The sequence below is a fragment of the Nomascus leucogenys genome, chromosome 18 (genome assembly GCF_006542625.1).
Source record: "Nomascus leucogenys isolate Asia chromosome 18, Asia_NLE_v1, whole genome shotgun sequence".
Taxonomy (NCBI): Eukaryota; Metazoa; Chordata; class Mammalia; order Primates; family Hylobatidae; genus Nomascus; species Nomascus leucogenys.
In genome coordinates, this window is record NC_044398.1 from 20,870,599 (window position 1) to 20,897,537 (window position 26,939).

General features: G+C 40.9%; 1 protein-coding gene across 2 annotated transcripts in view; it reads left to right on the forward strand.

Annotated features, from left to right (window-relative positions):
• The first annotated feature begins 226 nt into the window (after positions 1–226).
• SGPL1 (sphingosine-1-phosphate lyase 1) overlaps positions 227–26,939 on the forward strand; it is a 61,699-nt gene continuing 34,986 nt past the window's right edge. The window contains exons 1-3 of one of the 2 annotated variants that reach the window (XM_030798070.1): positions 227–451; positions 1,135–1,204; positions 26,686–26,851. In XM_030798070.1, coding sequence (XP_030653930.1) covers positions 1,178–1,204; positions 26,686–26,851 — 193 coding nt within the window. In that variant the 5' untranslated portion in view covers positions 227–451; positions 1,135–1,177. Of the gene's footprint in view, positions 452–1,058; positions 1,205–26,685; positions 26,852–26,939 lie in introns of those variants that run through there. The other variant, XM_003271205.4, reaches the window with a different exon arrangement.

Sequence of the window (26,939 nt, forward strand, 5' to 3'; positions counted from 1 at the left end):
GCAGACCTACTCTCTCAGGAGGCTCCAAGTGACCAAATGTGACCAGAAAGTTTTTTGTCCAAGGCAGTTTGGAAGAGAAGTTGGTGACCGTCGGGATCCCACAGCCGCCCCAGGACGGCCTGGTTGAGACATTCACCGGAGGGCCTGGGTGCAGCCCGCTGCCTGGCCGGTAGGCGGCGCGCACACGCCGTGGGGCCCGGGTCCGGGCGTGCGCGCGGCTGGCAGCAGCGGGGCCGCGCACGCCAGGGTCCGGGAGCCGGGCCGGTGCCCCCGGAGCCATTTCCGGGAGGGGCGAGGCCGGCGGCTGCCGGGCCTCCAATCTCGGCGGCGGCAACAGGAGATCCTGGGTCTCGCGGCCTGCGAGTACGTCGCGTGTTGAGGGAGACGCAGGAGGTGGCGCCGGCCGGGTGCTCGAGGGAAGGAGACTGGAAGCTGGTTCCGGCGTGAGGAGGTAGAGGGGCCGCCGCGGGCTCCGGGGGGCTGTGAGGGTCGGGACGGAGGCGCCGCGGGATGAGGAGAGGACAGGGGCCCGGTGGGCCGAGGGCGCGCAGAGGCGGCGGGGGCGGGCTGAAGGCGTGCGCACCAGCCGCCGAGGTTCAAGCGAGTGGACGGCGGGCGGGCGCGGGGCAGCGGTGGGGCGGGTCTGGAGCCCACGCCTGCCGTGGGGTAGGAGTGGGCGTGGGCGGCCAGGATTTGCTGGTCCTCCGACGGGAGGGGAAGGCTGTGAGGAGGGAGGGGTGACAACGAGAGCGAGGCCGTGCTGCTTCTGAAGGGAGTGCGGAGGAGGCAGGACCTTGGCACCCTCGGCACCTTCAGCCCGGGTTAGGTGGCCTGGGCTGGGCTCCCCACCCCGATCGCGCACAGACGGGGCGTTTCCCCTAGTTTCCACCTGGGTGGAATGCTTTGTGGGAGTCTGGGTCTGGTTTAGTTTCATCAGCTGTGGGAGGGAAACCTAGTTGCAGCAGGATTTTGATTCGCTGGTCTGGGGTGCTAGGGGTGGAGTGATATCTGGGAGTGAAAGCTGAGCCTTCAAAGGAGGGAGAGAACCATAACTTGGCTGCTCTGGCGAATCTAGGTGGGCCGGCGAGACAGTTTAAAGCTCTAGAAGTAAACAAACCTGGTTCCCTTTTACAGAGTCTGAAAAAGGGGAGCGCGGAGAGGAGGCTGGAAGAGGAAGATGGCTAGTACAGACCTTCTGATGTTGGTGAGCCTTTTGCAGACATCCTCCTGGTTCCAAGGCACTTGTCTCCGTTTTTTTAGTCCAAAGGATCCCAGTGTGTAGATTTCACCTCTGATGCTTGCTTTTGGTAGCTGAGCATTTCTGCCACCTTTTATTTTGTTTTGTTTTGTTTTTTTGGAGATGGAGTCTCACTCTGTTGCCCAGACTGGGGTGCAGTGGCATGATCTCGGCTCACCGCCACCTCTGCCTCCTGGGTTCAAGCAATTCTCCTGCCTCAGCCTCCCGAGTAGCTGGGATTACAGGCGCACGCCACCACGCCCAGCTAATTTTTGTATTTTTAGTAGAGACGGGGTTCTCCATGTTGGCCAGGTGGTCTTGAACTCCTGACCTGTGGTGATCCACCTGCCTTGGCCTGCCGAAGTGCTGGGATTCCAGGCGTGAGCCACCGCGCCTGGCCAACCACCTTTTATTTTGGATGAATGATCAGGATGAATAAATGGCTGAATTAAATATATCAATACAGTATATGTAGAACTTAAGTTATAGAAGAATCTTTTTCAAAATTATATTATTTTTTAAATGAGACAGGGTCTTGCTATGTTCCTCAGACCGCAGTACAGTGGCTATTTACAGGCATAATCATAGCTCACTGTAACCTGGAACTCCCACTTCAAGTGATCCTCTTAGTTCAGCCTCTGGAGTAGCTAGGACTAGGAGCACAAGTCACCTCTCCTGGCTTTCTTTTTCATAATTCTTGCAGTTTTAATCCCTCCATTCCCATACTACCAGAGCAGTTTTGAAACCTCTATTACTACGTTTTATCAGGGTCTGCCGTATATTAGTTTATCTGAGTGTTTGTCTTCCAGATTAGAGTTATGGTTCCTCAGCAGGCAGATAATCGTGTCTTCCTTGTTTAGAGATGAATAAACACCTAGCATGGTGCTCTGAATATAGTATGTGCTTAACAAATGCTTGTTGGATTGAACCAGTCTGAATTTAAGTTCTTTTGTTGGGCAGAGAGGTATGCCTGCTTTAGAGCTGTTTCCTCTCCTCCTGAGATCTTTCTGTGCTGTTTTATTGAGCAGGGAAGAATAGCATTGCTAAATGCGTGTTTACCAAAATGGCATTTTATTTTTGGGACTTTTATGATTCCTTATGGACTTTTTAGTGAGAATTATGGAGAGTTTATAGCTTTGAAATTGTGGTATAGAAAAAGTGTCCGGGTTTAGTTTGTTTGTTTGTTTGTTTTGTTTTTGAGATGGAGTTTCGTTCTTGTCGCCCAGGCTGGAGTGCAATGGCACAATCTCAGCTCACTGCAACCTCTGCCTCCCGGGTTCAAGCGATTCTCCTGCCTCAGCCTCCCGGGTAGCTGGGATTATAGGTGCACAGCACCATGCCTGGGTAATTTTTGTATTTTTAATAGAGATGGGGTTTCACTGTGTTAGCCAGGCTGGTCTCTCAAACTCCTAACCTCAGGTGATCCACCTCCCTTGGTCTCTCAAAGTGCTGGGATTACTTACAGGCGTGAGTCACCGTGCCCAGCCAAGTTTGTTTGTTTGTTTGTTTTTGTCACTTCTCTGAGTGCAAAATCAGTGGTTTAAAAACAATTAATTTCTCTCTCTCTATTTCACTATACCAGAGGGTGGGTTGGTGTCACTGGGAAACTGGCAAAAACTGGTAGTGAGATTTCCTTATACTGGGTGCTGACATCGTAGTGGCATAACCTGTAAGGTGTGCAGGGGGCATAAAGAAGAGAGAAACTAAGTTTTGATCCATTGTGATTTGAGGCAGGGAACTAGGATAATTTTAGGTTGCATGTGAGAGACATAGATGAATACTTAGGTTATCCACAGATCCCAATGAAAAGTTGATCTAAAATAGTTTCTTGCCCCAAATTTCATGGATTTTTCAGTTTTAATTAATACCCTTATATAACTTAAAATTCTTATTAAAAGACCATTATGTTAGAAATACTGGAAACTATAAGTAAGGGAAAGGAAAGGGGATTTGTTAATCTCCTCTATCTCCTACATCCCCTTCATTCCCCTCTACCCCATGCAGTAATTTATCACCCAGAAATAACTGCTGTGAGCATCTTGGATGGTTAATGCAGAGTGACTTGTAGCAATTGACAGTTTCTGTTTATCCTCTTACAGAAGGATATGTTTATGTAAATTATAGGTTCTTATATGTAAGATATTTCCCCATGCACAGAGATATGGTTATTACTTCTAGGGCCTATGCATTTACTTCAACAGAACAATGACTGCTTTTACTCGGAATATTAACTTTGGAATCAGTTTTGTTTTGAGGTATTTCTCTAGCTGTTGCCACCACCTTTCACCTCCTCACCTGTTAATTTAGAATGTTTAGGAGTGTTGCTTTGCTTGTTGCTGTAAGGAATTAATCCACATAGATGTGAGTGGCCCTAGGCAGTCATCACTTTCTGAAGACAACATACATGTTGTGTGAAGTGCTTTCACTGGAAAAGTTGTCATTCATTCCTTGACTGTAATGTGTAATACCATTTGGAACTAAATGATAAAGAACCAATAACCAAGGCTGGGTTTTCAGTGGCACACTAAACCATCATTCTATGAGGTATTTATCTAACTACTTTATATGATATGTCAGACATGTTCTTGGCCCTCCACCTGGGAAGAAAGGACCTAAGTGAATGAAAAAATAACCTCAGTGCAGTTTAGCATCTCAGAATCAGAAATAATCTTAGAAGTCATGTGATGCAGCTTTTTTTTTTTTTTTTTTTTGGAGACAAGGTCTCACTCCAATGCCCAGGCTGGAGTGCAGTGGCATGATCTCAGCTTACTGCATCCTCAATCTCTGAGGCTCAGATGATTCTTCCACCTCAGCCTCCTGAGTAGCTGGGACGACAGGCACATGCCACCGCGCCCGGCTGATTTTGTATTTTTTTTTTGTAGAGATGGTAGTTCGCCATGTTACCCAGGCTGGTATCTAACTCCTGGGCTCAAGGGATCCAACCGCCTGCCTTGGCCTCCCAACGTGCTGGATTACAGGCATGAGCCACTGCACCTGGCCTGTGATGCAGCTTATATTATACACGAATCTGTTGAAGAGTGTCTCTGAAAAATGGATATCCAGTCTCCCATCTTTTCTGGTAATGGAATAAGAGAGCAAAAGCTAGGAAACAATACAAGGTGGATTCAGGAATAGTAATGTTAACTCCGATAGCTAACATTTATTGAGCATGTATTACATGTTAAGTGTAGGAATACTGTACTTATTTAATTTTCACAAAAACCTTTTGGTGTCCTTTTTACAGATGAAAAACGAGGCTTATAGAGGGTAACCACAGCAGTTGAGTGGTGGAGCCACGTTTGACCTCAGTTGGTCTGACTTCAGATCCCTCCCTCTTGCCTACTTTGTGTCCTTACCTCTGGTAAGGGTAGAGGTTGCTGACCATTATGACTGATGGGAGAGGGTCTTTGTGGAGCAGATGGGATAGGATAGCTCCACCCTCTAGGGGGCACTTTGGGAATGGGCGACTGGGGGAGGAGGGAATCTTTTTTCTTCTAGCGTAGTCTGAAAATACATGTTTTATTATTAAATTATTATTAAATCTTGTTTATTGGGTCAGGTGTGGTGGCTCATGCCTGTAATCCCAGCACTTTGGGAGGCGGAGGCGGGCAGAGTACTTGAGGCCAGGTGTTCTAGACCAGCCTGGTCAACATGGCAAAACTCTGTCTCTACTAAAAATACAAAAATTAGCTAGGCATGGTGGCGTACACTTGTATTCCCGGCTATTCGGGAGGCTGAGGCAAGAGAATTGCTTGAACCCGGGAGGTGGAGGTTGCAGTGAGCTGAGGCTGCACCATTACACTCCAGCCTGGGCGACAGAGCGAGACTGTCTCAAAAAAAAAAAAAAAAAAATTGTGTTTTATTCTCCTTTACGTCACATTTAATGAATTATATTGAAATTTTAAAACTTGTGTCTGCAGGCATAGTGTTATAATCTTTAAATGCCATTTCAGAATAGTAAAAGGGATTACAGAATATTTGTTATAAAAAGAGGGCATTGAGTCATAGGGTTGAAAACTACTTGTGTGGACAGCATGCTGTGAGAGAAAACCTGGAGATGACCTGGAGTCCACATATAACAAGCCTTGAATCCAGACTGACAGGCTCGGGCTATCAGCCCTCAGTGTGTTCCTGCCCTCAATTTTGTCATCATTTGATTAGGATAATTTGCTTGCCTTTTTCCATTTGCTAGTATGTGATGTGTCATAGACTGCAGTACTTTCCACCTGTGTCTCATAGAGAATAAAATGAGTATGTTCATCTGCTGAGAGTTGTGATGATGTCAGGGAATTCAAGTCAGGTAGCTTTGTAGCAGCCTTTCTCCCCCTTGGCAACCATTCTTTTTATTCATACTCTCCTCCTTGGTGCTAGAGGGTGGTATCACTTTGCAAGTTGCCAAATATTTGTAGTTTTTAAGAAAAAGGTATTTTATAAAGCCAGTCTACCCCTTAGGTGGTTTTTTCTTTTCTCATCAGAAAATGATGACTAAATTAGCTGGTATTCATAGATGAATCAAGGTTAGCGTGTGCACCCTGGTAGTGCTAGGTGGGGTTTGAGTGATAATTGCTTATCTAGGGCAGTGGTTCTTGACCAGGGGCAATTTTGCCCTCCGGTGACATTTGACAATGTCTAGAGACATTTTGGGTTGTCACACCTGAAGGGTTCTGCTGGCATCTGGTGGGTAGAGGCTAGGGATGCAACTAAACATCCTACAATGCACAGTTTCCTGCAAAAAAGAATTATCTGGCCTAGAATGTCAATAGTGGTGAGGTTGAGAAACTGGTCTGAAGGTTCTTACCATAGATACCTGGATATCTGTGTAGTCTATGCTTTCATATGGGTGGGGGAGTGATTCCCTTCTTGGAGGTTAACGTGTTTGTTATTGTCTCACTTGGGGTTATTTTGCCCATGGGTCAAGCCTTGCTGCTCAGGAATATGTATTGGAGATGGTGCAGCATGATCTTTTATAGCAGTGCAGAGCTCTTAAGCAATGCTGTCCTCTGCAACATTTCTGCACCACTCTTTTCTCGATTTGCAAACAGCAAGCTTTCCTCAGTTTCGTTTTTTGGGTTCAAAAATTGAATATTTCCAGGTCCCTGAGCGTCTTTATCTGTGACCCTTGAATCTTCTTCAGGGATGCTTTCTTTCTGAATCTCAAATGGGATTTAAGCAATAAACTGAAAGATTGACCTTAGGAGCTCTGTTCTATTATTTGAGCCTTGTGTCTTGTTTGTAGGATTTGTTAGAAGAAAGGGAAAATTCATTGGGATTGTTGCTAGGATGTTAAAAAATTTGTTGACATTTGAGTGGCCGTTGCAGGATGAGCACTGTATTTGGCATTCTCCCAATGTTATAGATGAAACAGATCTATAATAATTTCCACAGCCTTTGGTTTAAAGGAAAAGAGAGTTATAAACAGATAGAATCCAAATCCCAGTATTTAACTTAGCTTTTCAGTCTATGTGTCAGGAATTTTTAGTAATATTTACCTTCTTAATTAGGTTTTACCCAATCTAATATTACATACAGTTTGTGCACATTGGTGGCAGAATTGAGAATCAGCCTGGGTTTAAGAATTTCCATAGGGAATTGATGGGAATCAGTCTGTATGTGTAAACGTACAGAACCCAATTACTGAGAGAGAAACCATGCTGTGGGGGAAGGGGAGATAGGGGCCCTCTGAGAAGATGGAATAGTGAAGGCTGCGAGTAGTTTGTGGATATATCAGTCATATCTTGGCATAATCCAACAGCGTACTAAGGGATCAAGGGACTATTTTCAAGGCTGAGCAGGTTTAAGGAAAACATCTAGGTGAAACATCTAGGGGCTAGCTAGCAACAGGAGAGCCATTATCACTCTTTTTTTTTTTTTTCTTTTTTTGAGACGAGTCTTGCTCTGTTGCCCAGGCTAGAGTGCAGTGGCTCGATCTCGGCTCACTGCAACCTCCGCCTCCCGGGTTCAAGTGATTCTCCTGCCTCAGCCTCCCGAGTAGCTGGGATTACACTCTTAAGCCTGTGAGAGGGCAAGGAAGGGAGTATTTTCTGGAACTTTGAGAGAGTTGAGATGAAGGAGAAGGTAACCTGTAGGAATGCCAGCCAGTGACCCAACAGGAAAGGAATCAAGGGGAATAAATACTTCAAACTCTTTTCCTACCCTCTGATCTCATGCTGTAGCCTCCCATTGGTCTAACACAACTGGAAACCAGAAGTTAAGGAGTCTGGTTGATTTAATTCAGAGGGTGGAATCTGGAGGCACATAGCCGAGCTGGAAAATGCTGGATGGAGGATCTGGAGGAGGAGATCATCTGGAGGGGAGAACACCCAGCATGCTGGAGTTGAGGTCAAGTTTGTCTTAAAAGGCACAAATGAGGAGATAATTCTTGAACAGACTCTTGAAGGTGGATAGGATATGGATTATAGAACGGGCATGTTCCCACTGATTTTAACAGGATCGATTCGGAGGCACACAGTTGCCACAGCTTTGGCAAGCCCAAAGCTGCTTTGTTCCAGTAGTAGCCTTAGAATCTTAATTGCCTGAAGGGCCTTTAGAAGTCCTGCAGTCCAGCTTTCTTGCTGCCTAGGGATCCCTCTACAATGCCCTGTCAGGAGTGAGTGCTACATACTTTCTCAGGGAGTTCTTTCCACTGTTGGACAGCTTTAATTTTTAGAAAATCTTCCGTGTGACCAGATCACTGAATGCATCAGCTAGAATTAGTTTTGAGTGTATATAACAGAAAAACCTAAAGTAATAGAGATTTTTTAAAAGATACAAATATATTTCTTTAAGAGAAAACTGGCCCGGCATGGTGGCTCACACCTGTAATCCCAACACTTTGGGAGGCCGAAGTGGGTAGATCAGTTGAAGCCAGGAGGTCAAGATCAGCCTGGGCAATGTGGTGAAACCCCATCTTTACTACAAATACAAAAATTAGCTGGGTGTGGTGGTCGGCGCCTGTAATCCCAACTACTCAGGAGGCTGAGGCATGAGAATCGCTTGAACCCGGGAGGTGGAGGTTGCAGTGAGCCAAGGTCACACTACTGCACTCCAGCCTGGGTGACAGAGTGAGACTGTCTCAAAAAAATTACAACATAATACAATACAATACAACACAACACAACAATACAATACTACAATACAGTACTACAGTACAATACAATACAATGCAATACCAATACAATTCCATTCCATTCCATTCCATGCTGATAAGGCCATTCCTGAGTCTTTGAGGCGCCAGGCTGCTTCTGTCTTTGTCATTCCACTGTCAGTAGTGCATCCCCTACTGGGCCAGGGTAGCTGCCTGGGGTTTCACCTGTCAGGTTCATGTTTCATTCATGAAGAGGAAGAGGAAAGGGAAAAAGAAGGGCTTGTCTTCCATTTTGATTAAAGAAGGGCTTGCCCTCCATTTTAATTAAAAATTATTTTGGAATTTATTATACATGCAGAAGAGTATAGAAAGCACATATCTACATTTTAATGAACAATAATAAAACAACGATACCAGATTAGGATATAAACCATTTATCTCTAACTCCGTATGCTCCACCCTGTTACAAATACTTCCTTTCTTCCCCTCTAGGGATAACCCCGTCCTGACTTTTATAATTATTCCCTTGCCTTTTTAAAAATAGTTTTAACCACCTGTGTATGCATCCTAAGTTTAGTTTGTTTTTTTAAACTTGATGTAAATGGATGCATATGTATTTTTATTTTTGTGATTTTCCTGTGTTGCTCAGTATTCATGAGATCCATGTTATTGCATGTAGTTTAAGTTCATTCATTTTTATTGCTGTATATATAGTATTTTATTGTGTGACTAAACTGCAGTTATTTATCCATTTGACTTATAATTCACATTTGGGTTGTTTCCAGTTTGAGGCTTTTTCAAACATTACTGTTATGAGCGTTCTTATATAACAAGTGATCACAAGTGCAAGAGTTTTTCTGGGATTTGTGCCTAGGAGTGGAATTGCTGATTGTAAAGACGTACATGCCTAACTTCACTAGATATTGCTAAACTTTTCTAAAGAGACCAATACAATTTATACCACTATCAACAATATATGAGAGTTATTTCCACCCAACTTGGCAAACCTGGTATTTATAAAGCTTATTTTTTGCCAATCTGGTAAGCAGATAAATGTAATTTCCATATGCATTTCCTGATAACTGATGTGGTTAAGTACCCTTTTCAATGTTTACTAACCATTTGGATTTTCCGTTTTGTGGCTGCCTCTTCCAAGTCATATGCCTTATCAGTTATTTCTCCTTTTTAGTTCTATTATTAATAGATTTTGCTGTATATTTGCTGAGATTTTGTTACTAGGTGCATTCAGATTTAAAATTGTTACATCTTGTAAGTTGAGCTTTTCATATAATTTGCTTTTTGACATAACATAATATAGCTACATCAGCTTTTTGTCATGAAATAGGAAACTGCAAATGTATGATAAATGAATGAGTTGCCTGTTAGTATAGGCAGAAACTGCAGAACAATCCTAGCCCATTATTCAGGCTTTATGTATCAGCGATTTGTTCTGTTATCCCATAAAGTGAATGAGTCATTTTTGAGTTTAAAAAAATCACTGGGCTTTTTTTTTAAGGTCCAATTTGCATACAGTAAAAGGCACAAATCCTAATTATCCAGGTCAGTAAATATTTATGTATTAATATACTTCCAGATCAAGATATTAAACATTTCCAGCCCTCCAGCCAGCTTCTTAATGTCCCTTCCCAGTTGATACCTACCAAAGGTTTTGCTTAGTTTTGCCGATTTTGAACTTTACTAAAGTGGAAACATACCGTGTATTCTTTTTTGTAAGTGGCCTTTTTGCTCAGCATTGTGTTTGTGAGATTTAGTCATGTTCTTAGGTAGCATTAGTTTTTCTTTCTTACTGCTGTGTAGTGTTACAATGTATAACTATATTGTAACTAATTTGTTCTGTAGTTGTAGAACATTTATGTTTCTAGTTTTTTGGCTATTGTGAATGACACTACTGCCTTCTTGAACATGTCTTGGTAAACATAAAACGTAGAGTTGCTGTGTGGTAACGTGTACTGCCAAACAGATTTCCAAAGTGGTTGTACTAATTTACACTCCCAGAGAGTTTTAATATATAACTTCTTGATTTAGCTTTGGGCAGCAAATGTTAAATTTCTGTCATCTGCATACCACACATGGAGGAGAGCACTGAGAACTCTTTCCTGAAGCTGTATAGGCACTTTGATTTTATTTTTTATTTTTATTTTTTTCTGAGACAGGGTTTCACCCTGTTGCCCGGGCAGGAGTGCAGTGGTGCGATCTTGGCTCCCTGCAGCCTTGAACTCTGGGTCTCTAACCATCCTCACTGAGAAGCCTCAGCTTCCTAAAGGGCTGCAATTATGGGTGTGAGCCACCATACCCAGCCTGTACAGGCAATTCTAAAATGTGAAATGCCCTTCCTTTTCTGTAATTTCCCCAGAGAGTAAAGCTTACTGCATTCTTGTTTATCTAGTCTGTAAATGTTAATACACAATTGATGGGAATAAAGCAACCTTAGTTCTTTTTGAGTATGAAAAGGACCCTGTTAAGGGCAGAATTTAAAATATTTGTAGTAGTTAATTCTCAGGTTAAAATCATAATCTTCTAGAATGCTTTAGATTCTAAATGGCTATTGTAGTAACACTTTATACTCAATATTGGGGGACCATGTTGTTTGGAGGCTTTTGCTGAAGCATTTAATTCCATTCTTTTGAATTCATTTTGACAGATGGGTCTAAAAAGGAGTAGATCAATTCTGTATTGAATTCCAGTCTTAATGGCACCAAGTCTTTGAGACAATTGAGGCAAATTGGAAACTCTGTTTTCACATTCTTCTGAAAGGGGATGCCTTTCAGAAGTGTCCTGAAGGGCCCCGGGGAGGGCAAATATGAGGATGCCAGGGTAAGTCTGCTCCCTGTCTGGCTGTGTTGGGCCAGAGTGGAAGAAAGCCTAAGACTCTGTTACCCAGCCCTTTCTGAAAACGTTTTCGAATGCTTTCTCAAGAATCATGACCGCAGGAGTCAACAGTCTGTTTGGATGACTGAAAACACACAGGTTTACGATCTGTAAAGATAGTAGGTAACTGATTTAATCCTGTTGTATAGGTAGGCCAGAGGGCACTCACAGCCTTCTAATTGATTTAACAGATTGTTGAAGATTAAGAGTTGACTTAACATCTTTCTTAGAAAACTGAGAAACAGCTCATTACTAAGGTGTGTTTTATTACCACCATCTGTAAGAAAATACAACATAGGCATGGGAATCAAACTACTTAAAGCCTCTTCCAGCTCCTTTGTGACTGGGAAGGTTGCTTTTCCTTGTTGCTTATTGAAGAGAAAAGGAAAATGTTTATCATTAGATAATTCAGGTTCACTAAATATTTAATGAGTGTTTATTATCTGCAGTCATTTTCTTATTACCTTATCTCATTTAATATTCACAACAACCCTGTGAGTGGATGATGATATCTTTTTTTTTTCTCCTGAACTTTTTGTTGAATTATCCTGATGGCTTCTATTTTTGCAGATGAGCAAAGTCCAGTTGCATAGAGGTTTAGTGTTGTGCCACACATCACACAGCTTCTAAGTGAGAGCTAAAATTAGAGTTGAAGGTTTTGATTACCAGTCCAGACTTTCTAGGACACCACAGCTGCCTTTCTGTAGAACACATTAACATGACTCTCGGAGTCCACAAGAATAGTGGTGAGGTGTCAGTTCAGGGGAATACTCAAAGGTCACTGTCCTTTTCAGATATCTGGGTAGTTGCTACAGTATGTGCTTAGGAATTGCTGGAAAAAAAAATTCTTTAAAATCTCACCATTTTAGCAGTTAATAATCCTGGCTATAAACTCGTAAAAATATACCTTTAGGCAAGTTATTCTTAGGTAGTTATGGTTGCTTTCATTTGGAGTCCAGAGCTTTACTCTCTATTTCTGGAGTTGCAATTTCTGCTGTCCTTGGCCCATTTAGACACTTTTTCAGAAGGCCTTTTAAATTTTATTTTTTTATTGAAAGAAAGCCTGTGAATCCAAAGAATCTTAGGTGGTTTCTTAGCTGAAGGGACATTTGGTGAACACAAATGGAATTGTTAGGTTGTGATGCTTTTTTAAGTGTACAACTCTGGTGTTTTGTATATTCACAGTTGTGCAGCCATCCCCACAATCAATTTTAGGACATTTTCCAAAGAAACCCAGTACTCAGCAGTCACTTCCTTATTTCCTTCTCACCAGTCCTCAGCAACTACCAGTCTACTTTCTGTAGATTTGCTTAGTCAGGACACTTCATGTAAATAGAATCATAGAGTAAATATGTGGTCTTTCCTGATTGACTTTTTTTGCTTAATGGTTTCAAGGTTCATCCATGTTGTAGCATGGATCAGAACTGCACTCCTTTTTATTGCAGGTATAGAGCTTTTCCTACAGAATTTTAAGTAATGGATATATCTAACAATGTCTCTTGTTCTCACCTGCAGGAGACACAGGGCCTTGGGCTTACTTTACTTATATAGGACCTTTTGTAATACTGAGGCTGTTTCTATGCTTTATTGTAGAACAGAAGTTATTAACTGGGGAATATGGACCTTTATGACTGGCCTTTAGGATGTCCTGAATTCTTTGAATTATATAAGATTTTATGTTCACAAGCATTTTCTGGGGGTTGGAGGAGTCTGTGGAACAGCAAAGATCTCTAGCTTTTGTTGAAAGATAATTTTCAAAAATAATATCCTGACTCTTATACAGACATAAAATGAACACGTGTTGAAGATTTTATTTTATTCCAAAAGAGGAAACCAGGCAGATGTTATAACTCGTTCAAAGGAGAGGTCTAAAAAGCCGCTCACTTACAGATCAGGAATATCAAATGAATGTGCAAATGGAGGCAAAACAACTCTCTGTTCTAGGGGTAGGAAAGTCAGGTGAACCTTCACCTGACAGGGCAGAATTTGCATATTTAGGGATCTAGATTACTTTGCACTGCTATCAGTTATCTACAACTTTCAGAGCTGTAAACAGCCTCCTCATAATCAGAATCTGGTAACCCGGAGGGGTGTCCGAGATAATGCATAATTTTTCATTGGAAGCTGTAGGGAAAAACTCTCTCCTCTACTCTCACACCACAACAATCAACACAGAAGAGTTGCGTGACCAAATGTGTGGGATTTTTTTCTCCACACTCCAAGCAACAGACGTCACTGGGTATCCTCTAATTCAATTCTGACACCGTCTACCTGGAGATAGCGTCAGATCTATGGGTTGAGGGCTCAATCCCAACCCATACCTGTCTCCCCCAACCCTAACCTGTCGCAAGTCTGGTCCTTTGAAATGTCTGACTGACTGTCTTTAAGGTGAGGTTCTCACGACTTCCTCTTAGATTGGATTAATTTGCCGGAACAGCTCACAGAACTCAGGGAAACATTTACTTAGGTTTACACGTTTATTTTAAGGGATACTGCAAAGGTTACAAATGAAGAGATGCATGGGGCAAGGTATAGGGGAAGGGGTGTGGAGCTTCCATGACTCCCTGGGTGCACCACCCTCCAGGAACCTCCATGTGTTCAGCTATCCAGAGGCTCTCTGAACCCTGTCCTTTTGGGTTTTTATGGAGGCTTCGTTACATAGGCATGATTGACAACCATGTAGAAATGTGACTGGACGCAGGAGGCATGATCTCATACTAATAGACTGACCGGAAACCCAGCAAGGCCTGTCTGTTCAGGTTGTCGTTGGCCTTTCTGTGCAGCCTTCCTTCCTGCAGAATATGGGGCATGACCCTCCCAGGAGTGAGGGTTTTTTGGCCCACAGTTGGACTAGAGTCTTGCTTTGAGGCAGGTAAAAGGAGGACAGGAGAAGGTCGAGAGAGATTCTGTTTCCTGAGGCCCAAAGTGCCCCAACATTATAATAAAAGACTATAACAAGGGCTATGGGGGTTATGAACCAGGAACCGTGGATAAAAACCAATATATACATATAACATCACAGAAGCACACTTTCCTGCTCACTTTGAATAGATATCACAAAGTTTGAAACTCTTCCAAATATTAATTTTAAATTAAATTTACTCAGCTGTGTACTTCAGCTTTTAAAAGTAGGTTCTTGGTAATTTTGAAGGTGCACTTTCCAAAGGGTGTTTATATAGGTTGAAGGTCAGTCAGAGACCTAGGGATAGGTCCCTGTTTATACTTTTGAGCAGGCTTACGTTTTGGAAATCTCTAGAGAAATAGCTTTAGTTAGGTTACACTTCTTAGCAAATATCCAGTATTCCTCACTCTAATAGCAGCATGACTGTTGTAGGGAAGGAATTTCTGCAAATGGTTATGAAAAGTCTAAGTGTCTTAACTCCGAGACAAAGATAGAGAATTCTGTTAGTAAGATAAGTATGGGACTGGAGAAGTCAGCTAACTTCTGCCCTTCTTCCCCAATCGTGATATGCTCAGATAAGTTAAGACTTCTTTCTGTGAGAGAAATACGGGATCTTTTCCACTAGATCTTGCTTATTATCCAAGAAATTATCATTTCTAGTTTTTAGAGAATGATGAAACTCATTTGTACTTTGAAATATAACCTGTATACATGTGCACAGTAAGTCATTTAGCTGTTTACTTTCAGAGACTCTGGGAGTTCATAGCAAACTTAGCAACATTCCATGTGCAAATTTGTATATTTTTTCCCCCCATATCTTACCTGCTTGCCTTAGGCTGGGAGTTTATTTTCGTACAAAACTGGTAATTGCTCTTATCTCTGTGTCCTTCAGTGTGTTCCTCTGCTTATTGAATTCAGTTTTATGCATTTAGTCTTCTCTCCTAGTATAAGCTCCTCCTGATACTTTTAAAAATGTATTTCAGAAGAGAGGTGCTCAGAATTGTTACTTAACAGAATCAGCATCTCCCTTTACTTGATGCCTTGTCCTGACCACAAGTAAATTAATAAAGTGACCATTTAGCAGTGTTTCGGATTCAGCTTTTAGGAACTTAGAAGCTGTGGTTTTCCATGAGTGCACTTCTGAAGACTTAGGAACATTTCATATGTGTGTTCTTTCTGTGGTCAAGATGGTTTTGTTTTTTCAGGGATGGAAAGATGCTTTGCCTGAATACTCCCGTGCTAAGTGTATAGCAGTTGGTGCTTGGGGAATGGTACCAAGTGTACGTATCTAGCAAGGCCTGGCTAGAAGGGAAAATGTAGACTCTTAAGCTTTTTGAGACGAACTTCTCAGATACTGGATCTCTTGACTCACATAGTGGAATTTTGGGGGAAGTATGTGGTTTGCTTTTTGTCTCCTAAGAAATGATGATTCAGTTTCCTCAAACATTTCTCGCAGTCACTACTGGTTGCTTGGAATGGCGGTCTGGTTTTGTTGCTCAGTTCTTACTTCTTTAATGACCCAAGAGGATTTTCCCTTTGGGGTTGTGATGTGTTTTTTATGAAAAACTTTAATGCCTTTGGAGGCTATAAAGACAATAGTATTTTCTTACCTGTTTACTTTGCACTTTGAAGTTCTGTAGACTGTAATATGAAAGAAAATCAGATTAAATTAGCTTTGCTTTCTGTTTTTTTTTTTCGGGGTGGGGCAGAAGTTGATAAGAATAAATATACTAACCGAGTCTCTTCTGTATTTTAACTTCACTCCCTAATCTGAGGCTTAGTCCTTAGAGTAACATTTGAACTGGGTAGAACAGATTTTTCTTTTCCTCAACAGCCCATTCCTGCTGTAAAGCTCAGATTTATGGTCCTTCTGGAAAAAGTATTAAGCGTTGAATAGTTCAGGAAAACAAACAAGAAATTCTGTCTTCTTTGCAGGATTGTGGGGTAGAAGATTTTGATTTTGATTAGTATCTGGCCAAAGAATAAATATTAGGCAGGAACAATGAATTGATATCTAGTAGAGTGACGTGACTGGGCCCTGACTTTTAACACTTCTGAGGAAAGCTTGGTGGATATCTTTTCCCTGCTACCTGTATACCGGGTAGCCATTAAGTTTGGTGATTGGGTGTCAGTAATATGTTAAGTCAGCTACTGGGTCATCTTTTAATAAAATAAAAAGATGGGGAAGAGAAGGGATTCTTAAGCAGGGTTGCCTGTCAGAATCACCTGAGGGAGGTTTACAAAATACACATTCTGTACTCAGTGACCCTCTGGGTGGGGTATTCTCACCCAAGAAGATGATTCATTCCAGGAATCATGCTTCTTGGATGATATTGATGTACCCCCACTGGCTTAATGGAAAGAATATTGAAGAAGAAGATAGATTCTCATGGGGGCTGTGCCTCTAGTTTGAAACCAGGGAAGGCACATTTTGGTATTAGTCTGTGGCCTCAGTTTCTTCATCACTGAAATGAGATTGGACTATAGGTGGTCTCTAAGGTTCCTTCAGACAGTAACATTTTATGATTTTGAAGACAACTCTTCTGAAGTACTTTTCAAACTAATTTCTTTCCATCTTTCTTTTGTAAGCAAATAAGTAGTATGAGTGTAAGTCTCTAGCTCAGAGAAGAATGAAGCTTGCAGTTCGAGAAGGCCATGCAATAGCAGTTCACTTCCCCAAAATGCTCAGCCCTTGTAGGACGCTGTTAGGTCATCTGGAAGTTCTGTATGCCTTCACTGGGAGCATAGTGAAGATGAGAGCCTTCCCTTTGGCTCTTGGAGTAAACTAGCTGACAGGACTATGAGAACTGTTGGTCTCCTGATTTGTGCCACTGATAGTTTGGCTCTGGAAAACTAGGCAGTGGAAAAAACAATGCATTTTAAACCAGAAGATTTGAGTCCTGGCTCTGCTATTTCCCAGCTTTGTGACCTGTAGGCCTCAATGTCTTCATCTGTGAAGGACAGATTCAGCTCTGATGGCCTATGATGTGATGAACCTTGTGAACTTGTAGGTAGAGTGCCACTGTGTGCAGAGTCCAGTTACAGATTACCAGCCATTCTCCTCTGCATATTCAACCCACTGCCACTGTGTCTTGTTAAGCTTAAATAGGAGAGATGTGGGAGAGAGGAGGCAGAAACATCCTAGGATCTTGCAAAAACAAAACTGTCAAAATATAGGCAATATCATAATTACTTTATTTGAATAAACATTGAGTTCCTGCTGTGTTGAAGATGCTGTTTTAGGCAGTGTAGGAGATAGAAGACTTATGTCCTCCTCTTAATTTGTATTCTTATCAGCACCTGGTACCATGGAGAGTTCATATATTAAAATTATTTGGTTATTCTCCCTAACCAGAGTTGAATTCTTTCCTTCTAGGACAAATTAACTCATAATGCAGTAGGCTAATGCAGTTTGGCCTGAGTGACTCTTGAGAAATACCCTGAGTTGAGGCACACTGGAAATGTGGCACATTAGAAATGCCAAGAAGAGGCCGGGTGCAGTGGCTCACGCCTGTAATCCCAGCGCTTTGGGAGTCCGAGGCGGGTGGATCACGAGGTCAGGAGATCGAGACCATTCTGGCTAACACGGTGAAACCCTGTCTCTACTAAAAATACAAAAAATTAGCTGGGAGTGGTGGCGGGCGCCTGTAGTCCCAGCTACTTGGGAGGCTGAGGCAGGAGAATGGCTTGAACCCGGGAGTTGGAGCTTGCAGTGAACCGAGATTGTGCCACTGCACTCCAGCCTGGGTGACAGAGCGAGACTCCGTCTCAAAAAAAAAAAAAAAAAAAAAGAAATGCCAAGAAGACATTGTACAGGAGAGTGAAGGAAAACTTTCTGTGGGGAAGTAGCTTTCCCGGAAACTTGACTCTATAATGAAGCTATAGAGATCAGTAAAATCATTAGGGCATTACTGTTTTGAACATTTCCTCGAGTGAATAACAGACTTACACTCAGGGCTTTAGGTCTCTGTTGTAGCCCAGCAAGCTGCATTCAGACAAGGAGGCAGTTTGAGAGGTACAAGTTGTTATGGAAGCCTGAGAAAACTGGTTTGTGTGCACTTCAGTTTTGACCATACAACCTTCACTCACTTAGCGCTGTGCAGTAATCCACTGAGCAAAATTGCCACATTTTCCTTGGCAGGGAATCTGTGTGCCTGTGGCAGTTCAGAAATTATTTGTAGAGTGGGTCAGCCTGTCAGCAGGAATGTTTTTCTTTGATCTTCAGCCTGTTTTTCTTTAATGTGAGCAGAACAGTAAAGAGATAATACATTGGAATATCTTGTTGGTTCCCCTGTTTGGCTTTAATTACAGCTCTTTAGTTTTCTTTTTTTAGGTCATACTTTTCCAATTAGTATGTAGGTATTTATGATGTTTTGAAGCCCTGAGTGATGGTTCCAATATCTTGTGGAATTCAGCTCAGAGTGTGAAGTCCTGACTTTGCCTCTTTCTATCAGTTTGACTGAGCAAGTCACTTAACCTTTCTTGACTTCCGTTTTCCCCATCTAAAGAGTGATACTGCACACTGGTTTCTTTTCTTTTCTTTTCTTTTCTTTTCTTTTCTTTTCTTTTCTTTCTTTTCTTTTCTTTTTCCCCTTCCTTTTCCTTTTCCTTCCCTCTCCTTCTCCCTTTGCCTTTGCCTTTCCCTTTCCTGAGATAGAGTCTCACTCTGCCTCCCGAGTTGTATTGGAGTGCAGTAGCATGCTCATAGCTCAATGCAGCCTCAAATGCCTGGGCTCAAGTGATCCTCCTGCCTCAGCCTGCCGAGTAGCTGGGACTACAGGAGTGTGCCACCATGCCTGCTGTTTTTTTTTTTTGTTTGTTTGTGTTTTAAATTTTTTTGTAGGGATGGGATCTTGCTATGTTGCTGAGGCTGGTCTTGAACTCCTGGCCTCAAGGGATCCTCCTGCCTTAGCCTCCCAAAGTGCTGGGATTACAAGTACTTTATAATGTGTAAATGGCCTGTACATTCTTAATCTAATAGCCTCATGAGGTTATAAAATACAAATAAAATAACATGAAAGCCATTTAGAGTTTTAAGTTGTATAATACCATGTATTCTCATTAATTAAATTTTAATAATTAAAAGATAAAATTATTTTTATAAAATAAATTTATTTTTAAAATTTTAATTACGTTAAAAAGTTAATGCTTTTGTTTTTTTTTTTTTTTTTTTTTGAGACGGAGTCTTGCCGTGTCCCCCAGGCTGGAGTGCAGTGGCGTGATCTTGGCTCACTGCAACGCCCGCCTCCCAGGTTAAAGCGATTCTCATGCTTCAGCCTCCTGAGTAGCTGGGACTACAGGTGTACGCCACCATGCCTGGCTAATTTTCGTATTTTTAGTAGAGACAGGGTTTCCCCATGTTAGCCAGGCTGGTCTCAAACTCCTGACCTCAGGTGATCTACCCACCTCGGCCTCCCAGAGTGCTGGGATTACAGGTGTGAGCCACCATGCCTGGCCAAATTAAAAAGTTAATACTTTTTAAGTGCTTCACTCTTTCCTGTGCATGTTGTCTTGGCCTCTTTTTCTAAATTAGTTTTATTCCCTCTGTAATCAGAGGGTCACCAAATCTTTGAGTTTTAAAGGGAAGAGAAAGTTTTTAGTGAAACAAGTGGGTGGACTCTGATCCCTGTAAAATAGTGCCTTCATACTGTAGGCACTCCAAAAATAATTGTTGAATGACTGAAAGTCTTAAACAGCAGTAGGCATATGTATAGCAGAGACAACATTACAGAGTAGAGCTCTTTCTAGGTTGGCATGGTAGAGAGCTCTGAGGGACTACCTGAATGGAGATGCCATTGCTTTTGAATAAAACAAATATACGTGGTGTCTTAGTCCATTTTCTGCTGTGATAGCGGAATACCACAGATTGGGTAATTATAAACAATAGAAGTTTATTTGGCTCATGGTTCTAGAGGCTGGGAAGTCCAAGAGCATGGCACTGATATCTGGTGAGGGCTGAATAATAACATGGCAGAAGGGCAAGTGAGCACACGAGCTAGAGGGGATGAGCCAAGATGTCATCCTTTATCAGGAGCCGACTCCCAAGATAATGGCATTAATATACTCATGAGGGCAGAACCCTCCTGATCTCAATCACCTCTTAAAGATCCCACCTCTCAACACTGTTACAATGGCAATTAAATTTCAATGTGAGTTTTATGGGGGACATTCAAATCATAACAGGTAGTTAGCCCTGTTGAGTAATGGAGAAAGGATTGTATTAGTTCCAAGGAAAGATGCATCATCCAGTGTGGGTCTGGAAATATTTGCCAGATGGCTTTTCTCTTTTAGTAATATTCATTTGTAGAATGTTTCTTTAGGTATAAATTGGTGCTGAAATAATTTAATAAGGAAAAAATATCCCTGCCTAATTGGTATTTGGTCACGAGCAGTACCAGTTCTTAAGATTTTTTTGGAGGTGGCAAGGGGTGGATAGTGCTGCTATTGGAAGTTTGCTTATGGAATCTTTTGCTCTCTTGAAGTGATTTGGAGATTAAAAGAGTTTAGTATTATTGGGGATAGCTGTGGTCTACTGTCAGTTAGGAAGTAACTCATGACTAGATATCCTGGGCCTGTTACTTCAGATCATATTCCTGACCTCACAAAAATGTTAAGAGAATAAATCATAAGTATAGAAAGCACTGAGATTGTGTAGAGTGGAAAATAACATTAGTGTTAGCTCCCTCACTGTATTACACAACCACATTCTAAATTTAAGGAAGCCAGAAGTAAAATCACTCTGAAGCACTGGTTTTAAAACTGCAGATTATGATCCATTTAGACGGACACAAAATCAGTTTAGTAGATCAAGCATTAAAGAAGGAAGAAATAGAAATGTGAGTACATTACAAGTAATAAGGTGCTAAGTATTATTTTGGAAACTTTTGATTTTATATCTTTCTGTTTCTACCTGTATTAGATTGTGTTGTAAAATACATTTCTTTGGGACTGTATTTTACAACACAGTCTCATACACGTAGAATCTAATACACATATTGGAACAGTTTGAAACTCAGCAGTCTAACAAGTAGCATACCCCAAATTTACAATATTTGTAGCCTTCTGCTGTTGGGTACATTCACGAAAAGGTCTTGCACCCTTAAAGTGAAGGCTGGAAGAGTTTTATGTCATTGGGCCGAGTGGGCTACCAAGCTCCCATAAATTCTAGGAGCTGCCTTTTGTCTAATGATTAGGATTATTGAGTACTATTTTGATGCCTTTTGGGTATCATCTAAAATCTAATCATTGAATTGGAAATAGAATAAACAAGAGAAAGGCTAGTTTATTCATTATTTGACAATAGCTCTTTAAAATAGTTAATATTATGAATATTCCTACTACTAGGGTTTATAAGAGTTTGTTTTTTTCTTTAATGTTATACTTTAAAAAATACTATTCATTCACTGGGCAAATAATTTTTTTTTTTTTCTAAAGGAATACCTTTCCGATTTTATAACAGTGAAGGAAGGAATGTTTTACTTGTAGAAACTGTACCGAAACTACTGTTCTATTAAGCAAGGGTTGGAGATAAGCACCCCTGTCCCCCATCCCCACCCAGGCACACACATATACAGATACAGCTTATTTTATGACTGTATTGTTCTTGTGTTTCTTCTTCTAGATAAAGACATAAAGATTGATGAAATAATTTACCTGGAGTTGCACAGTAAGCTAGTGGCCTTCGTGGATGATCATTCATAGTTCTTGTATTTCCAGAGACACAGTACATTGATAAAGATGAAATAAACAGAAGCCTAAGAATTATAAGTATATATTCAGAGATATATAGACAAAAAAGTACTGTTATAAGTAAAAAGACATAGTGGAAATAGTAATTATAATCACATTAACTTCTGTGCCATCTCTAGCTAGATCAGAGGTGTCCAGTCTTTTGGCTGTCCTGGGCCACATTGAAAGAAGAATAATTGTCTTGGGCCACACATAAAATATACTAATGATAGCTGATGAGCTTAAAAAAAAATAAAAATTGAAAAAAAAAATCTCATGATGTTTTAAGAAAGTTTACAAATTTGTTTTGGGCTACATTCAGAGCTGTCCTGGACTGCATGTTGGACAAGGTTGATCTAGATGTTTACCTATAGTCATGACCTAACTATGTAATTTTAGTATGTTATACATGGTACCATGTATCCAGGGTAGATCCTGCCAAGAACATAAATTGTGAAAAGAAAACTCTTGGGATGCTGCTGGATTGTAATGTGTTACTCCTCTGCCCATGAATACTGAGAATCAAGAATTGAAAGGGTACTGAATACTGAGTCAAAAGGCATGCGTTTCTTGACTCCACTTAATCACAAGCATGTCTGTATGAGCGTAGTCATGTCATTTCACTTTGGGGTCTCTACTTGTAAAATGAAAATGTTAGACTTGATCTTCCAGGTTCCCTTCAGCTCTTAGATTCTGTGCTTCCCAAGGGCTAGAGTATTGCATCAGGACCCAGCCTGGGGTTTGTGCTGTTTTCAAGGCCCTAAGGAACTGCATCATCCTTTAACTGCATCATCCTTTAGTCCAAGGAAATAGGATACATTACACCAGAGAGCCTGATAATTCAGCGAGCTGGGAGTGTTGTGAGTTGCATCTACATTGGGGACTGAGCCTAGGTTGTAGTAACACTAGGAGGACCTTAGAATGATGCCAGGAGATGTAATTTCTGTGATCAACTAGTTGACTTCTCAAAAAGCTTGTCAGGACCCATCCAACTACAGTGTCATTCTGTCTTTGGTGTTAAAGAATTTAGATGTATCTCCTTTTAAAGGACCCCCTTTGAATTTAAGAATTGCCATTATCTTCGTAAGAATCAAAGCAAATACAAAGAAAATATATTCTTGCTGAATATAATTTTTAAATGTTAGTGAGAAATGTCTTTATATCTTAATTTTAAGGCTTTTAAAAATTAGTTTGCATTTCCTGGTTCTTTGCTGTCACCCTAATACTAGTTATATTACTTTTTTGCTCAGTGCTGTGAATTGTTCATAATATCTGTAGTCATCTTTTGACATTGGTAACTTCTGTTTTCTGGGTGAATTAGGAATTAGTATCACCAGAAGAAAAGCTAATCTGAATAATTGTTCTTTCATCATCTTGTTCATACACAGTATTTAACCATCTGGTTTGACCACAACTTTCACACTAGACGAGTCTTCATAATGATAGAAATCATGACATACTTTTGATGATAGACTCCTCTGGTCTTTCCCAGGTTTTGGCTGGTATTGCCATTGCTTTGGATTGAGGTTGTTGATGCAACAGTGGGCTCTGGGGAATGGTCACCAAGAACTATTGGGGAATTGCAGATAAACTGTCTCCATGGCTAGCCCTCCAGGGAACCTAATAGTTGTCTAATGTTAATTACCTTATACCACAGTCTAATTACCAAGAGTATTGTCTGAGTCCGTTCAGGCTGCTATAACAAAATGCCATAAATGTGGTGGCATATAAAGAAAAATCCATTTCTCTCAGTTCTGGAGGCCAGGAAGCCCAAGATCAAGGCAACAGCAGATATGGTGCCTGATGAGGCCCACTTCCTGGAAGGTGGCCTTCGTAAAAGTGGTTCATAGAAAATGTCTTCTCACTGTGTCTTCACATGGTAGAAGGGGCAAATTTGCTCTCTGGGAGTCTCTTTCATAAAGTCACTAATCTTATTCATGAAGCCTCTGCCTTCATGATCTAATGACCCCCCAAACGCTCCCTCTTCCTCCTACCATCAGCTTGAGGGTTAGATTTCAACATATGAATTTTGGGGGGATGTAAACATTCAGTCTATTGCAGGTATAAATGTTTTCAACAAGCATTTGTTAAGTATCTGTCCTTTTTCAAAGCTTTCATGTTCCTACTAGAACACTGGATGTGGATATCCAATAGGAATATATTTAAGTCAGTATCATTATCTTTTTCTCAAAACATCTACCTTCTTTACCTTCCCTTCCTCTTCTAGTCTTACCATAGTTAATAGTGATATTAACTGTTAACATCATAGTTAACCAGTCTGTCAAACTTGAACTTGAAAATTTTGAATGATCTATACCCACACCCGACAAAATTACTCACATACTTAAAAATCCATGACTTTTGTTTTGTTTTATTGCTGTTGTTTGTAATTTACTTATTTTTACCTGATACTATGTTCTGGAAATTTTTCTATGTAGTTCATGTAGATCTGTCTTCTTTTTAATGTTTCATAGTATGGGTACATAAAATACACGTATTATAGTTTATTTAACCATTCTTCTGTGGGTGGACATTTACATTATTTTTTCCCTTTTGTTATTACAGAGAATACTGAAATGAATATCCTTGAACATGTTTATTTGTATACATGTGCAAAGTATGTGGATGCCAAAAAGTGAGATTGCTAGGTCAAAATGAATATGCGTTTAAAATGTTGATAGATACCAACAAATTGCTTTACAAAAGTTCCTATCAGTTTAAATATCAGTTTTTCTAAGTCCTTTTTAAACATGGACTGGATTAGCCCATTCTTGCATTGTTGTTAAGAAATACCTGAGTCTGGGTAATTTATAAAGAAAAGAGGGTTAATTGGCTCATGGTTCTGCATATTTGTACAAACATGGCTTCAAATCTGCTTCTGGTGAGACCTCAGGAAGCTTACAATCATGGCGGAAGGCGAAACTTGGGCAGGCATGTCACATGGCAAGAGTGAGAGCAAGAAAGAGAGAGGGGGGAGGTCCTAGGCTTTTAAACAACCAGATCTCAGGTGAACTAACTGAGCAAGAACTCATTTATCACCAAGGGGATGGTACTAAACCATTCATGAAAGATGCGCCCCCGTGATCCAGTCACCTCCCACCAGACCTCATCTGCAATGTTGGGAGTCACAATTCAACATGAGATTCGGAGTATAGGCATCCAAACCATATCATGGACCTAGCATACTTCTCCCAGCCTCACATCTCTGATTTAAGTGTTCACTCACTTACTTGGGCACTGTTACTTGGGCACTGTCAGCCACTGTCCATGTTTGTATTCAGTATAAATTGTGTGCCGGGCACTCTGCCACGTGTTGGGGATTTAGCATTGGATGAGACAGAAATGGTCCCTGCCATCATGTAGCATACACTTTGCCACATAGAACTTTTGCCATATGCAGACTCTTTTTATGCATTTGCAGCTACTATCCTCTCTTTCTGGTGTGACTTTTTTCCTTTTAACTTTTCTACCTATAGAATTTTCTTTCATCCTTTTAACTGGCTTAAATTTTACCCTCCGTCATTATCTTTATCCCTTCAGACTTAGTCCTTCCTCAGTGCTTCATCTTGGCACTCATATGCTTTTTTTGGCTATTCCCCTGAGAAGTTTTCGTGATTTGTTTATATATGTATGTGCCTGTGTGTGTTTATGGACACACATCTACCTCTTGCATATTAGATCATAAACTCAGTATAGAGTTGGAACTATGATATGTACCTGAACACTTCCCCAGCTTACTGCCTTCAACCGTGGAGATGCTTAATCAATGTTGATTAAGTGAATGAATAGTAAACTATAAAATGACCTTAGTTTGTACAGGGCATTGTAGGGGATTGTAGATATGAATAGAACTGGTCTGTCTTCAAGGACCTAACCATATAGTCAGGGAGATAAGAAACAGATGAGTAGACTGCAAGGCAGGTTGTGATAAGCTCTGTATAGGACTTATCACAAATGAGTACTGGAGGAGAATTTAAAGGGAGAGAGGAATTCTCGTGAATGAGATACTCTGGTAAGTTTACAGAGGACAGATTTTTTTCTTGCTCGTACCAGGTGTTGTGAGGAATACACATGATGATAAGATATGGTTGCTGACTGAGAGATTATAGTCAAGTAAGGCCTTAGAGCAGGCATTGGTAAATTGTGGCCTACGAGCCAAATCTGGCTCTTGCCTGCTTTTATATGATCCTTGTGCTAAGAATGATTTTTACATTTTAAAAATTGTTAAAGAATATTTTATGAACATGAAAATTATATGAAATTCAAATTTTGGTGTCCATAATTACATTGTGTTGGAACACAGCCATGTTCCTTTGTTTACGCACTAACTGTAACTGTATTTGTACTCCAGCAGCAAAGATGAATAGTTGTAAAGGAGAATGTTTGCTTCGCAACACTTAAAATATAAAATAATTTAGTATCAGGCTCATTACAGAACCAGTTTGCTGACTACTGGGGTAGAGAATAGGAAAGATTCAAATAGGGAAGAGAAATGACATTCATATTGGGGGTATTAGTGTGAGTTAAGAGAGTGGGACAGTGATTCTGGCAGTCATATAGAAACTTTAGGGCTGAAGTGACGATCTAGCTTAACCCTCTTACTGTATAAAATAGGCACAAGATTGAAAATAGTCTCAAAGTCCACTAGCTGTTAAGTGCAGTGGAGTGCTGCTGGAGTGACTGGTACAGAAGCCTTGAGGGCTGTAGATGATCATAAGATTATTGCTGAAGGGCAAGATTGGGAATGACCTTGCCCTTGAAAAATGAGAGTTGAAGTACAAACTAAGAACGGACTTCTTTTCTCACCCTAAATGTAATGTTTCTATTTTTCACTTGTATTTCTAGAAGGCCTTTGAGCCCTACTTAGAGATTTTGGAAGTATACTCCACAAAAGCCAAGAATTATGTAAATGGGCATTGCACCAAGTATGAGCCCTGGCAGCTAATTGCATGGAGTGTCGTGTGGACCCTGCTGATAGTCTGGGGATATGAGTTTGTCTTCCAGCCAGAGAGTAAGTATGCTGTCTCCTCTGTAAAGGTATAGTGGTATGTCACTAGCCTCAAACTAATTGCTGATAGGACTAATTTATTGCCTTTTGG